Here is a 13,639-nt window from a genome sequence, read left to right as displayed (position 1 = left end):
AAGTATTCTTCAGCTTACCCCCAGGGCCCCCCAAGTATCCTTCAGCTTACCCCCAGGACCCCCCAAGTATCCTTCAGCTTACCCCCAGGGCCCCCCAAGTATCCTTCAGCTTACCCCCAGGGCCCCCCAAGTATCCTTCAGCTTACCCCCAGGGCCCCCCAAGTATCCTTCAGCTTACCCCCAGGGCCCCCCAAGTAACCTTCAGTTTACCCCCAGGGCCCCAAGCACCTAACATTTCCTGCCACCCAGCTCGGCGATGTCCTCCTCTCTGTGCCGCGGCTCTCTGCTACTTCCGTGCTTTTATAAGGTTGCGGCCCGTGCGTGTGACGTCAGTACGCACGGGCGCAACCTTATAAAAGCAAAGATGTAGCAGAGAGCCGCGGCACAGAGAGGAGGATAAAACTAAAGACGGGGCCCGGGCTTGAGGAAAGGGGGCCCGAGCTAAGGAAACTCTAGCGTGGCCGGGCCCCCTTTAAAGCTCGGGCCCGGGACGATCGTACCCCCTGTGCCCCCCTGATGGCGGCCCTGGTGTTGTCTGCCATAACATTATGGTCAATTAATAATTTACTTTCCTGTAGGCCAGGGGAAATGCTATAAAGGCCACTGGTTTGGTTCTGTCTATTGATACCTCTCTGCACCCCACACTTGCTATTCACATGTGGCTGTGCGCAGGGATTGGCTGATGTGCCACAGGCTTAAAGGGAACATATACATGGAAACACTTTTGCCATTTACATTATTCCCTTTAGATTTCATGATATTAGCTTTCGTTGTTCTGCTTGGCTACCACCCAGGCCAAACAGCAGAGGGCAATGATATTCAGTTTGATCTCAGCAGCAGAAAATGGCATTTCTGACTTTATCACTAAATAAGACTCACTGTGCAGAATTGTATGAGCTCATATGCTGTGATAAACATCTATAGAATAATATAAAAAGGGAAAATATATGAACCCATATGAATCGGGTACCGATTTGCTTTTACAATTGTATTTGGACACAAGTAAGGTTTGAAGTCACTATCTGGGCTTTGGCAACTTGAGAGACCCACTAGTGATAACTTACTGCCAATATACAGACAGGCAGCCGTCTGCTGTACAACCGAACCCTATATTACGGCTTTAGAAACACTTATGGTTTGGCAAGGCCTTACTTGCTGAGTGAACTGTAGTGATTCTTCATTCAGACGTTACTGTATGATAAATACAAGTCCAATTATTTGGGCTCGAAATCTGTAACTGGTGTTTTATTTCCTGTGCAAGCAGTATAGCAGCTCCCACATTCATATGAAAATAGGCACCTTGTGCTGAACAGGTCTAGTGAGTTTTAGTTTTCTAGAGGAAAAATAAACTGTTTAACAAAATATATTTGTCTGTTAAACTAAATGGACCAGAGCTGCAAATTGGATGAAATTGTTAATTTCATATCTGGGGCCCTGAAGTGGGCCTGGCCAGAAGAGCAATCAAGGTTTGGGGCAAATGTTTATTTGCTGTTCTGAATACTGGCACAGCAACGTCATTATACCTGGAGCTGGCACAATAACCTTGTTATGGACTGAGCTGGCACAGCTTGCCTTGTTATCAGCAAATATTTTGTTTCCCAAAAAGCCCAACATAAACCCCATTCTTACAGAACCTGAGTTGGGAACATTTAGAACAAGGGTATTTAACCTGTGAGGCTTCACCCGTTAAACTATACCTCCCTGCATTCACTTATATAGAGCTTGGAAACAGCAGCTTCCTGTGTACAGCATTAACATTTATATTCTGTTGCATTGTGGGGGTTATGGGAGCGCTCCAAGGCTAAATAAAATATCCAATCCAAGCTACAACATGTAGCAGAGAGGGGATTGATCAATGAAATTTAGTATCTGTGGCATGTTACAGAACAGCTATAGGTCTCAACTGACACTGAGTTGACACTTGGTTGGACTGACATTTACAAAATATGTCCAAGTAAGGTTGCATTTCATTAAAAGCTATGCAATAGAATAAGTGTCATTTGAGGCAGCAAGTGTAGTTTCATTTACACTGTATTGTAACGAGATCCTCCATTGGGCGCAATCCTAGTTTGACCTGGCACTGATGTCAATAAAATAATCCAAATATGATAAAATTTGATAAACCATTGGGTGGGATCTAACCATTCCTATAGAGGCAGTTAAAGGGGACCTATAGCCTATAGCCCTGAGTACTTTCCTCGCTGAGCAATAGAACAGATCACATAAGCATTAAGAGACGCTTCCTGCTTCAGGAAAAAGGGAATTAACTGTTCTAGGCGGCTATTGCTCAGGCCTAACAGTAATCATTTATATTTTGGCCTATATATCCCCTTTATAAGGAGTCACTGTCTGCCCCTTGCTGTTCTCTGTTCTTTGCAGGAAGGGAGCTGATTCGCTACACTTCATGAGCCTGTGTGTGTGTGTGTATATATATATATTAAAAAAACCATGGGCCTGATTCACTAAAGTGCGATAAAAATTATTGCACGCTTTTTTGCGTTAAAAAACGCAAAATAATTTGCGCGCGATTCACCATAGTATTATCGCGTGCGAAAAATCGCCATTTTCGCATGGGTTATTTCTCGCACTAGTTTTACCGCATGCGTTAATTTCCGCGCTGAAAAGAATACGATCGAATGATTCACTATAACTTTTGCGCGCTAAATATCGCATTTGGCTATGCGAAAATTAACACCTACTACAGGCAGGCGAAAAATTATACAAAAGTACAGTAAATGATTTTTTGCAATAAAATATGGACTTACAGTGTTATTTATTCAAGTATGTGTTTCCCCTAGAGTGACGCAGCCGCCAGTTTGCAGGGAAATGTTCATTTTTAATACAGTAATTTTCTGCAAGTATTGGCGTGTATGGCTAACATGGCGTGCGTTCATTTGCGTGACTATTTCTATTTGGCTACAAGTGATGAAATGTTTCGCCAGGCATGGATTCTCAGCGAATTTTTGGACGTGCGTTGAATTTTTTTGCGGCGGATTTTTTCATGCGTTTCGCAAAACAATCCGCCAATGGCAAAACGCATGAAAAAATTTGCCACGCAAAAATTCACCGCACATACAAAAATTTATACAAGCGTCAAAAAATAATAGTCACAGCAACAATTTTTTTGCCCGCACAACATTTTTGCCGTTTCGTGAATCTTTCGAAAGATTTGCTAATTTTTCACTAAAGATAACCAGAACACATTTGCTCATCACTAGTGGCTACTATTTATAAGCATCTACTATTTATATGATACTATTTATATGCTACCATTCATATGCGGTGACTATTCGCGGGCGTAATTTAGCACATGTACCAGCAAATACCGCATTAAAATAGTCTTCGCGAATTAAATAACGCATGCAATATCGCGCGTAAAAAAGCGCAAGTATGCTTATAGTGAATCGTGCGAAAAATCGCCAAAATTAAGCCGCGGTAAAAATTTTAGCGCACAATAAAAATAGCGCAAGTTTTATCGCCCTTTAGTGAATCAGGCCCCATATATTCTATGTGTGAAATGAAGAGTAGCAATTACTGCATTTAAAAGAAAAGGTGCAATGCTCTATCTGCTTGTCACCCACTGCTCTACAGTAAGGATATTGACACCAGACATTGTGTTTCAGGTTGTCTTAAACTGCTACTGTAAAGGAATATTGCATAATATTGTCACAGCCAAAAAATTCCTACCCATGATCTCTGCTGGGACGCGGCTGCCTAGTTGTAATTAGATACATATTACATAGTGGTAACATTTGTGCAAAAATCTGCAAAAAAGTGACATTGAAATGACAAACACGCCTAGTCTGTGTGTGGTGTTTATTATCCCATTGTGGGACTCTTGCACTCACTGATGAGAATTACTTCTCTGCGCTTTAGCGGCACATATGGGTGCATAAATGTACATATATAGAGCAATATTATTAATCTCAACATTTCTATAAGCAGAATGAATGTGGCTTGTACTATATATGATACATATTTCCTCCACTGTAAATTTTAAGGGAAAATGTCCAATGTAGTGGCTCCTGTACTCACCTTCCTTCCATATAAAAGTGCAGAAAAAGAGAATTAGCTTTTAAAGGAATAGTGTCATCATATAAATATGCCTTATAATTCCATCCTATACTCTCACAAGCTTTAATTAAGCCAACTTATTTTTCTTTTATATTAGAGATTTATATTTGATATAAATGTTAAATATGGTTTCTTTCTTGGGCCTCAGCTTGTCCCTTCTACTGTCAGCTAAATTACAAAGTTCTTCCCAGGCAGCAGTGCAGTAAAGGGAAATTGTGAGACTGCTGTGGAACTGCTGTGATCCTGTATGTATAGCTAGAATCCCTGCCATAAAGCAAGACAGGACTGTTGTGTTTTTTATAGTAAAAGAGAGTCACATAAGTACCAAGGAAGCACAAAAAGGGACTCTCTCCAAAGTAAATCATTTCCAGAACTACTTAACATGATGAACACAATGTGTAATATTATATAAAGATGGTTTATTCTGATGAAAGTATCCCTTTAAGCTGTAGCTCTTCATACAGTAGCCTGTCCCTGTACCTAGACATCTGTAATTGTGCAAAGCAACGGAACAACAATTTCTGAAGCACTACTGCAATTAATATTTGAAGGTTAATACAACAGCTGTGCCAGGTTTGCTCTTATTCTAGTGTCCCATAGCAACCAGTCACCATATACTGGCCTGCTGAGTGGTTGCTATGGGTTACTAGAATAGGCACAAACTTCAGCAATTTTTTTAACTGTTATTATTCTAAGGATGAAGTGAGTAGTAAGGATTTGGCTCCACGTTCCACAACCTCCATAAATAATGCACAGCAAATCAGTTTAGACACTCTGCAGCCGGACCCGCATTAATCTGTGCAGCAATGCAAAAAGAAATTGCTAACTGGCAGCCTGCATAGATAGGCAGCTTTATAATTCCAATGCACAAACATCTGGATACATTATACTGCTGTATAAAGACACCATACAGCCATAAAAACCTACAAACCTTTGGGTATTGGCTAACAATAAAACTGTAACCCCCTCAGTCAATCTCCTGTGCCCTTTCATTGTTCATACGTGTGATTATACAGCAGCGCTAACTTAAATAAGAAAAACGGAATAAGACCAGCAAGGAAAAAAAATAGAACTGTATGTGCTTCTAATACAGTGTCACTACTAGGTCCAAGAAACATGGCTTGGTGGTGGGGGCTTGCATACAAATGTGGTTTTAGTTTTGCTCAGTCCAGACTGCTCAGTCTCCCCTCCATCATGCAAAGCACTGGCCTCTCGTCGTGTGGATGCTGCAGATAAATGCTTTAGTGCTTTTAAACTTTTCTTCTGTCATTTTGTCCCTTTGGATAAAAGGTAGCCCCAAGCAAAGGCCCCTGGAGGCACATCTACAATGAAGCTGCTTTGGAGCAAGAGTATTAGTTGGGGATGTCCTTTTGGAGTCCCTGTAATGGCTCCTACCCCCCTGGAGAGCATGATCAGGGTGTACTTCTTAGGAGGGGAGGACAAGAGGTTTCTTCTAGTGCATTCTGAACCAGCTGGGCTGACCTTAGGCTTTTTTGCCTCAAGCTGTGCCATTGGAAAGTTCAAGCAGCAGGTTTTCTAGGTCGGAGATACGTTTCTCCTGGGACTCAACTGTGGCTCTCAAGCTCTTGATTTCTTCTACTAGATCCTCAAGGGAAACACGCTGTCAAAGGAGTAACACAGAATTTAGTGAATAGAACATGTATGTATTTAAAGCTACTTAAGTTACTTCTTTCGTTTTTATAACTATAAAGTGCCCTCTTTACTTTTACAGACTGAACCATGTAGGAATGTATAGCAAAACTGCAATGCTTATTCATGTGAACCTGGCAAGTTTAGGTTGAGATAATGCTACAGATCTACAGCAGGTTTGGGATCATATAGCCTGGCATGGACTATAAACCAGTTTCTATAGCAAAAAAGGGAAAGTTGTGCACACCTCTAAATTAGACAGAGACAAGAGGGCCTCAGCACTCATTATCAATATATATAGGACATTATCACATTCTGTGCTTTCAGCTACAAAGAAATCCCTATGTAACCCAGAAAGCATGTAAGTTGCAGGTAAAACTCAGTCCATGTGCAAAATGTGTAATGAAGCAATAGGATTCTTAATGAATCAGATAAAAGTGAGTATAGGACTGGCCAGACCAGGGATGGCTGATGTAGTTGGTCAGGTTAAAGTATATTGTAATATATGGACAAACAATCCCTCTTTTGCTTAAAGGGGAGGGCATTTCTTGGTAGCTTAATGCACAGAATGTCTTAATACCCTATATATATTGATAATGGGTGCGTGCAGAGGAACTCTTGTCTCTGTCTAGATAAACCACTGCCCATTCTCTTTGTAAGGCCCCATTGAACAGAGCCAATTGTGTTTAGAGGCGCCATTAAACAAATTTTAATGCCCCATTAAACAAATATCTCTTTATTTTGTATGACAGAATATTTTATGAATAATAAAAGGAGGATGACACTGCTGGATTACACACACTGCAGACTTACAGAAAAGCCAGCATCGCAAGATGAGTAACTTCTTCGTGGTCCAGTTGGAGGCTTGTTATCTAGAATGTTTTTCTTGTTGACTTTCAACTCCCTGTTCTTTAAGGGGGTATAACCGTCCCTAAGAGATACAAGAATAGGATCTGCGTCTTGTCCTGAAAACCATTCCTCAGCCTCAAGTGCCGGTTCAGGTCCGGGTGTGTCTGGATACAAATCATCCTGGAAGAGGTCTGACTGTAGGAACGAGAGCACAAAACCATTAAAAGAGCAATAAGCATACAGAGGCACACAGCAAAGGGGAAGGGGTTGTAGAGATATATTTGCAGTAAAGCAATTAATATTAAGGGAGCACCCCCATTAATCAACAAGCCATAGGAAGGTGTGCAGGGTCAGGTACAGAGACTTACTTGGTACAAAAGAAAAAGTCTGACTACATATATTGCACCTTCCCTTCCGGAACATCTGAAATCCAGTTCCAAAATTAAAACTTAACTTTTATTGTAATACCAGTTTAAAAATAAAAGAACTAAAAAAGTGCTTAACTAAACAAATATAAAAATATTAAAACTGACAGTTAAGGCAGAGCCAAATCGCTGACATTGCCTATAGAGGTGAGTATACATTATATGAAGAAACCACAACCGAGTGTGTAGTGAGGCTGATACACCAACTCAGTTGGTCGCTATTACCCAGCCAAGTAAGGTGAGATGGTAGGGTGGTGTGGGTAGTGGGTATAAGGTGGTATATTAAGGGTAAGTGATAACAGGTGACTAGTCTGGCAGAGCACTCACTGGGGACCTCACACAGATTTAATGTAAAATCATATACTGGACCCTTAAGTGAGTTCTAATGCCAGGACTGTATTAGACACGGACATTTTCCTTCTGTGAAGACCCAAAGTGCAAATATAATTCCATTGTGGCACAATTGCTAGTACCTGTACATTTGGCAAGGGGGGAGAGGAAAGCAAGCGCTGAGGCTGTAGGGAGAGGAGAGTTTGCAGTTATAAGACATGAGGGACATTCAGCCTGTACCTTTCGTGGCACGGTCATGACAATCGGCTCACATTTCCTTTCATGTAGCTTGAAAAACCTGCAGAAATCAAACTGACTTTATTACCAAGTGTATAGCAAGGAAGGCATTGCTGATTATATCGGTCTCGTGAAACTGAGTTTGTCATTTCCGTACACTTATTGGCCCTGTGCAGAGGGAAACTTGAATTTGGAGATTTTTTTTTTTTAATGCCACTTTAAATTCATCCATTAAAAGTAAAACACTACTGTACATGTTTCACTGTCTGATTGATCTTTCATCTACACACACAGTGCGTCTCTCAAGCAAATCTCCTTGATTTTACCCCAGCGGGCTCTGTTCTAAACCTCGCCCTAAAACAAAACAGGATCCACATTGAAAGCAATCTTTATTTGTAGACAATATAAGTTTGTATAAAGAAGTGTTAAACCCTGCTACTGGTCCACATGGTGCCTTCAGTGTATCAGAAAACCTTAATTCCCTTGTAAGATCTTGTGAGTTAAGCTGGCCATACACGCACCGATAATATCGTACGAAACCTCGTTTCGTCCGATATTCGGTGCATGTATGGCAAGTCGGCGAGTCAACCGGTATCGCAGGAGGCTGCTGATATCGGTCGACTCGCCAATCGGCCAGGTCAAAAGATTTTGATCGGCGCCATAGAAGGCGCCTGAGCAAAATCTGCCGTCAGGGCTCAATCGGCAGAAGGAGGTAGAAATCCTATTTTTTCTACCTCCTTATCTGCCGTTTCAGCCCTGAAGGTTAGTGGCGGGGCAGATCACCACGTGTGTGGCCACCTTAAGGCTGCGTTTCTGGCTGCTTCATCTGCTTTTTTTGTCATTGTGGCAGGAACTCACTGCACATCCACCTCTCCTTTGACAAAAGATTTTCTTATTACTTTTCCTAATTTCCCAATTGCATCTGCCACTGTAACCTTGGCATATTTCTCAAATCCTCTGTGTACAATTCCAAATAATACTATTGTTTATGTGCAAGTGGTCAGCAAGGAGCTAAAAAGTAAGCAGAGGGTGTATAGTACTATTGACAAATGGGGTAGTGCTTTGCAGTTTCATATTTGCACCATAACTAGGCTTGCTGAGGAAGGAATTTCCAAGCTCAACGAGTCCCTCTAGGGTCCTGTTATCTCCTTACTGAGGCCTACCAACATCCAGTCTAAGGGCTCTGGTACACGGGGAGATTAGTCGCCCGCGGCAAAACTCCCTGCTCGCGGGCGACTAATCTCCCCGAGTTGCCTTCCCCCTGCCATCCCACCGGCGAACATGTAACTCGCCGGCGGGATGGCAGACGCGGCGGGGCGATTTCGGGAAATCGCCGAAAAAGCCTCGCGAGTCTTTTTTGGCGAATTGCGCCGCCGCGTCTGCCATCCTGCCGGCGACTTACATGTTCGCCGGTGGGATGGCAGGGGGAAGGCAACTCGGGGAGATTAGTCGCCCGCGAGCAGGGAGTTTTGCCGCGGGCGACTAATCTCCCCGTGTACCAGAGCCCTAAAGAGGCTAAACTTTGGGATCCCTTACTTTTTATAAAGGACTCATCTTCCATCATTACTCTGGCTCAATAACACATCAATAACACATCCCTGCTACAGGACATATGTTTCACTTATGCAGTAGGGTATAGTTAAGTGCTTTGCATTCCCTACAGGTGCTTTTTGGCCACAGAAAGTGACCGGCAAATAGTTTGTTGGTCACTTCCTGTAGCTGAGAATAAATAGTTTGAGCACAACTTTTTTAACTTGCTGTATGAGGCTCCTCACTTACCAAACTTGCAATTACTGTACATAGTGATGCCCCCCAGGCACTGGATACTGGGGTGTGGCGCTACACAACTAGACTCACATTACTGCATTTGTGCCTATTAAGGGAGTTCTCAGTGGCCTCATGCTGATGGAATGAGAGCAGTCCATAATAATAATGCTGGTATATATTCCAAAATCCATGCCTAATCCGTTTTCCTATATGTGTGGCCTGAGTTTGTGGAGCCATCGCACTGCAATTTTGGTGCAATTCAAGGGAGTATAAGCTGTAAGGGATATAACTCACCTGGCTATTTCACATTTACTGACATCCAAACCCCTCTTTGGCATGAATCCCATTCCTCTTTGAGGCTCCTTACTGCTGTAAGTGCTTAGGTAGTGAACAAACGGGGCCTCGGCTGTTATCTCAAAGTAACGTATACTGCTGTCACCCTGGAAAAAGCAGGTTAATTGTCAAAATGAGGAATAAATGAATATTCACAAACATTTAAAAGGTGCATTTTCAGATACAGAACTCTTTAGTAGCCTTTCTGTTACTGGTAATGATTAAGAAAACAACCAGCACAAAGTATGTTCTAGGAATATCTATTCAGAGGTGGGTCATCTGCTTGCTATCTAGGGGGTGCAAGGCCTAGAGATTTGCTGCCAATAAATAAATCATTTTTCCTGCTGGGAGGGCTATGGTATTGATTTACACTTAAGCACTATAGTCTGTAACTAACTTGGACAGTCTGACAGACTGCACTGGAGACTGAGGTGAAGCCACATCACCAGCAACCTGTGGGAGATGGCCTTCCTAGAATTCCAAGCTTTCTGGATAATGGGTTTCTGCATAACAGAGCCCATACCTGTACACTAATAAAAATCATTACTTCTGTTTATAATTTCAAATTTTATTTCTAAACCCATAAGCAGAGGAGCAGACTTACCTTTCCACAGAGGTAGACAACGTTGGAGTCAGAGTCATAGAAAGGAAGCAACACTCCATTACTTGTGTCCATTTCTTGCAAGGCAATGGGTTCATCAAAGTTACTCTATTTGCAGAATAATAAAAGATGATTTAGAGCAAAGCATCACTTCCAGAAATGACACACGGGTTATCGTTGCACAGAATACACCTGTGCAACATGGCTGAGCACCCTACATGCTACATCCATGCGATCTTCTAATTGAATGGTCCTGCCTTAATTCCCTGTCCAATTAAACCTCTCTCATTTGGCATTAAGGTTAGTGCAGGGAGTTGTCCAACTTGTTTCCCTCCATCTTTTGTAGGACAACTGTTGTTAATAACTTTTTTAGTCATACTGATAAGCTACTCGGTTGATTTTCAACACAGCTAAAAAGTATGTGTTGTTTTTTTGTTCATCTGGAACTCCTTTTAATAATTTCACCAGTTACATTCTTATTGATTTTTTTTGATATTAGAGAATGCTTCCTGGCTCTTTATATGAGCTCATGTTTCCCTAGGTCTCACTTGTGGATGGTATGAGGAGTTACTAATCTTTGAATAGGCAAATGCATCACATTGACTGCGCTGGCACCCACAGACATTACAGCAGCACTGCAACATGGGAAAAGCTAAACCCATTATTGCAAGTCAGCCCGGCAGCCAACAGCGCATGTTATAATAATGTTAACTGTAGAGGAAATCTTTTCACCATCAGTTCAATGACTAGGGATTGTGCTGAACATACATGTTGCCTATTGTTTTAATAAAGTGATGTGTATTGTTTTTGTCATTTCTTGCATTAAACAATAAAATGTTCCTGTTCTGCGGTGTCACAGTTGAATAGTAAAATAAATTAATAAATAAACAGTCCATAGATAAGCCCTCTGTATAATGAACTGCTCCTCATAGCCTAATAAAGGTCCCAGCTGGGGAATAGACAGGTTTGCTAATAGAGTACTCATTTTCTACATTTGAATAAATAACCCTTTTATAGGGGACAGAGGGGGGTGTTCAATTTTCCATTAAAGCTTTATAAAAGTAAAAACATAGGAAAATAACAATCTGTTAAAAGTTAAAGAAAAGGCAGAAGACATTCCCAGCACACATTTATTTTGCTCATATTAAGCAAGGTTATATATATGAATATACTTCCTTTTGAAGGCTGAATTTATCTTGTTTATACAGTGTTTGCTATTTCTGTCTCTAAAGTAAATGTCCCCGTTCTGTTCTTTCATTTTATATGAGTGGATGATTCAAGAAAAACTAGGTTGTGTCATTGCTATGGCCTGAACTATTGGTTCCAGCAGAATAAGGGGCAGAGTCTGTCTTCTGCAGCCAACAATGTCAGTCACAACTCCAGGGCAGTATTAGTACAAAGGGGCACGATGAAGTGAAAATCCACACCCTGGGTAATACCCTCCCTACCTGCACCAACGTCTGCTCTAAGCAGTGCATTGTTCCTTTAGGTGGATGTGAAGTGGCATTCAGAAGAGTTCCACAGGGAGGAACAGCAATCAGAACACCCATTACCTGTACAGTAGGAATAGTGAGCACTGCTGCTGAACAGATGAATTCAGGTGTTGAGGGAAACCAACTGATGGCTTCACACTACCAATGTGATCCATGAGTAGCCTTGTAGTGTGTGCTAAATTGAATTGCAAATCATTTTAAGCCCATATTTAATTGCAAAGAGTACAAAGAGAAATATATCAAATGCTGAAACTGAAAAATGTTATATTTAGTATAAGTAAATCTAGAGCTTGCTGGGCAAGTCCTGTTGCTGTAGATTTACGTATTCTAGATTTACTATGACCTGGTTGAATGAAAATCTTTATAGTCATATGAGAAATGTTATTGCTTTCTGATAAATCTGCTTATTTTTAATTTGATGCCATGCTGAGCATGTTTCCCACTGTGTTGTATCTCCTTTCCTTTTAACACACTTTTTTCACTTTTAAAAGTGAAATGTTGTCCCATTCTTGCCTTATTTTTTACATTTTTGGGGTTTTCTTTGTAGTATTTCCCTTCCCTAATGTGCCAAATGTTTTCAATGGGTGACAGGTCAGAACTGCGGGCAGTTTAGCACCCGGACTTTTTTACTACGGAGTCATGCTGCTGTAATACATGCAGAATGCAGGTTGTCATTGCCTTGCTGAAATAAGTCCCTGAAAAATGTTATCACTATATATCGTTTAGCATTGATGGTGCCTTCCCAGATGTGCAAGCTCCCCAAGCCATGAGCGCTAATGCACCCCCATACCATAATGGATGCTGGCTTTTACACTGTGCACTTTGTCCTCTTTAGTGTAAAGTGATGCGGTATCCATGATTTCCAAAAAGAATGTCAACTTTTGATTGGTCAGACCACAGGACAGTTTTCCACTTCACCTCAGTCCAACTTAAATGAGCTTGACCCAAAGAAGGCGGTGGGGTTCTGCATCACATTTATATTTGGTTTCATTGACAAGTTTGGTTTCATTGCACTGACGAGTTTTTGTTTCCATTTGTAGATACTGCGACAACTGTGCCTAGTGGTTTTGGGATGTATTCCTGAGCCCATGCAGTCATTTCCACTACAGAATCGTGTCCCTTGTGTACAGAGATTTCTCTGGATTTGCTGAATCTTTTGATGACATTATGTACTGTAGGTCCCAAATTCTTCACAATTTTTCATTAAGGAACGTTATTCTTAAATCAGTGCAATATTTGGCTGGGCAGTGTTCCACAGAGCGGGGTACCCCTCCCATCTTTACTTCTGAGAGGCCCAACTTCTCTGGGATCTGCTCTTTTTATACCCAATCATGTTACTGATTAATGTTACTGTTGCCAGTGGGTGAGATGTTCCAACAGGGTTTTTTTTTTTTTGCATTACACAACTTTTCCAGTTTTCTGTTGCCCCGTCCCAACTTTTTAAAAAAACATGCAACAAATTTCTCAATTTCAACATTTAAAATGTTACCTTTGTCCGATTTGCAGTCAAATATAGCGTTTAAAAGATTTGCAAATCATCCCATATTCTTTTTAGTTATATTTTATAAAGTGTCCCAACTTTTTTAGAAAGAGGCTTACAAGGAAAACTACCTTGTACTGTTTATTTAAGGCAAAAGCAAAATACTTTCCCTTTAACAATGAAACCATTGAAAAAAAAATAAGATTACCAGTGGCCAGGGCAATCCAGGCAACTTGGACATTCTCATACCCCTCACAAAATGTAATAATAGATCATCAAACAACTAAGTATGTTAACCCTTTCACTGCCAGCCGTTTTGAACAAAGCGGAACTTCTACTGCCTTCTACTGTTTTTGAACATTTTGCACTGTTTCACTTTAGGGGCCTTTCCTTGGGGGAA

The 13,639-nt window shown here is 41.3% G+C and overlaps 1 protein-coding gene across 1 annotated transcript; it reads right to left on the bottom strand.

Moving 5' to 3' along the window:
* Positions 1 to 4,473: 4,473 nt before the first annotated feature.
* On the bottom strand, positions 4,474 to 11,727 carry LOC100496364 (coronin-6). Its single transcript, XM_004919204.4, has 5 exons — positions 10,270 to 11,727; positions 9,627 to 9,772; positions 7,569 to 7,626; positions 6,538 to 6,768; positions 4,474 to 5,695 (listed from the first exon to the last, which is right to left on the bottom strand). Exons 1-5 carry the CDS (start codon positions 10,339 to 10,341, stop codon positions 5,573 to 5,575), a joined length of 630 nt encoding a protein of 209 aa, XP_004919261.2. The 5' UTR covers positions 10,342 to 11,727; the 3' UTR covers positions 4,474 to 5,572.
* Positions 11,728 to 13,639: the final 1,912 nt, after the last annotated feature.

Source organism: Xenopus tropicalis, chromosome 2 (assembly GCF_000004195.4).
Source record: "Xenopus tropicalis strain Nigerian chromosome 2, UCB_Xtro_10.0, whole genome shotgun sequence".
In the NCBI taxonomy this organism is placed as follows: Eukaryota; Metazoa; Chordata; class Amphibia; order Anura; family Pipidae; genus Xenopus; species Xenopus tropicalis.
Note: the sequence above shows the minus strand (reverse complement) of the source record. Positions and strands in the feature narration are given on the sequence as shown.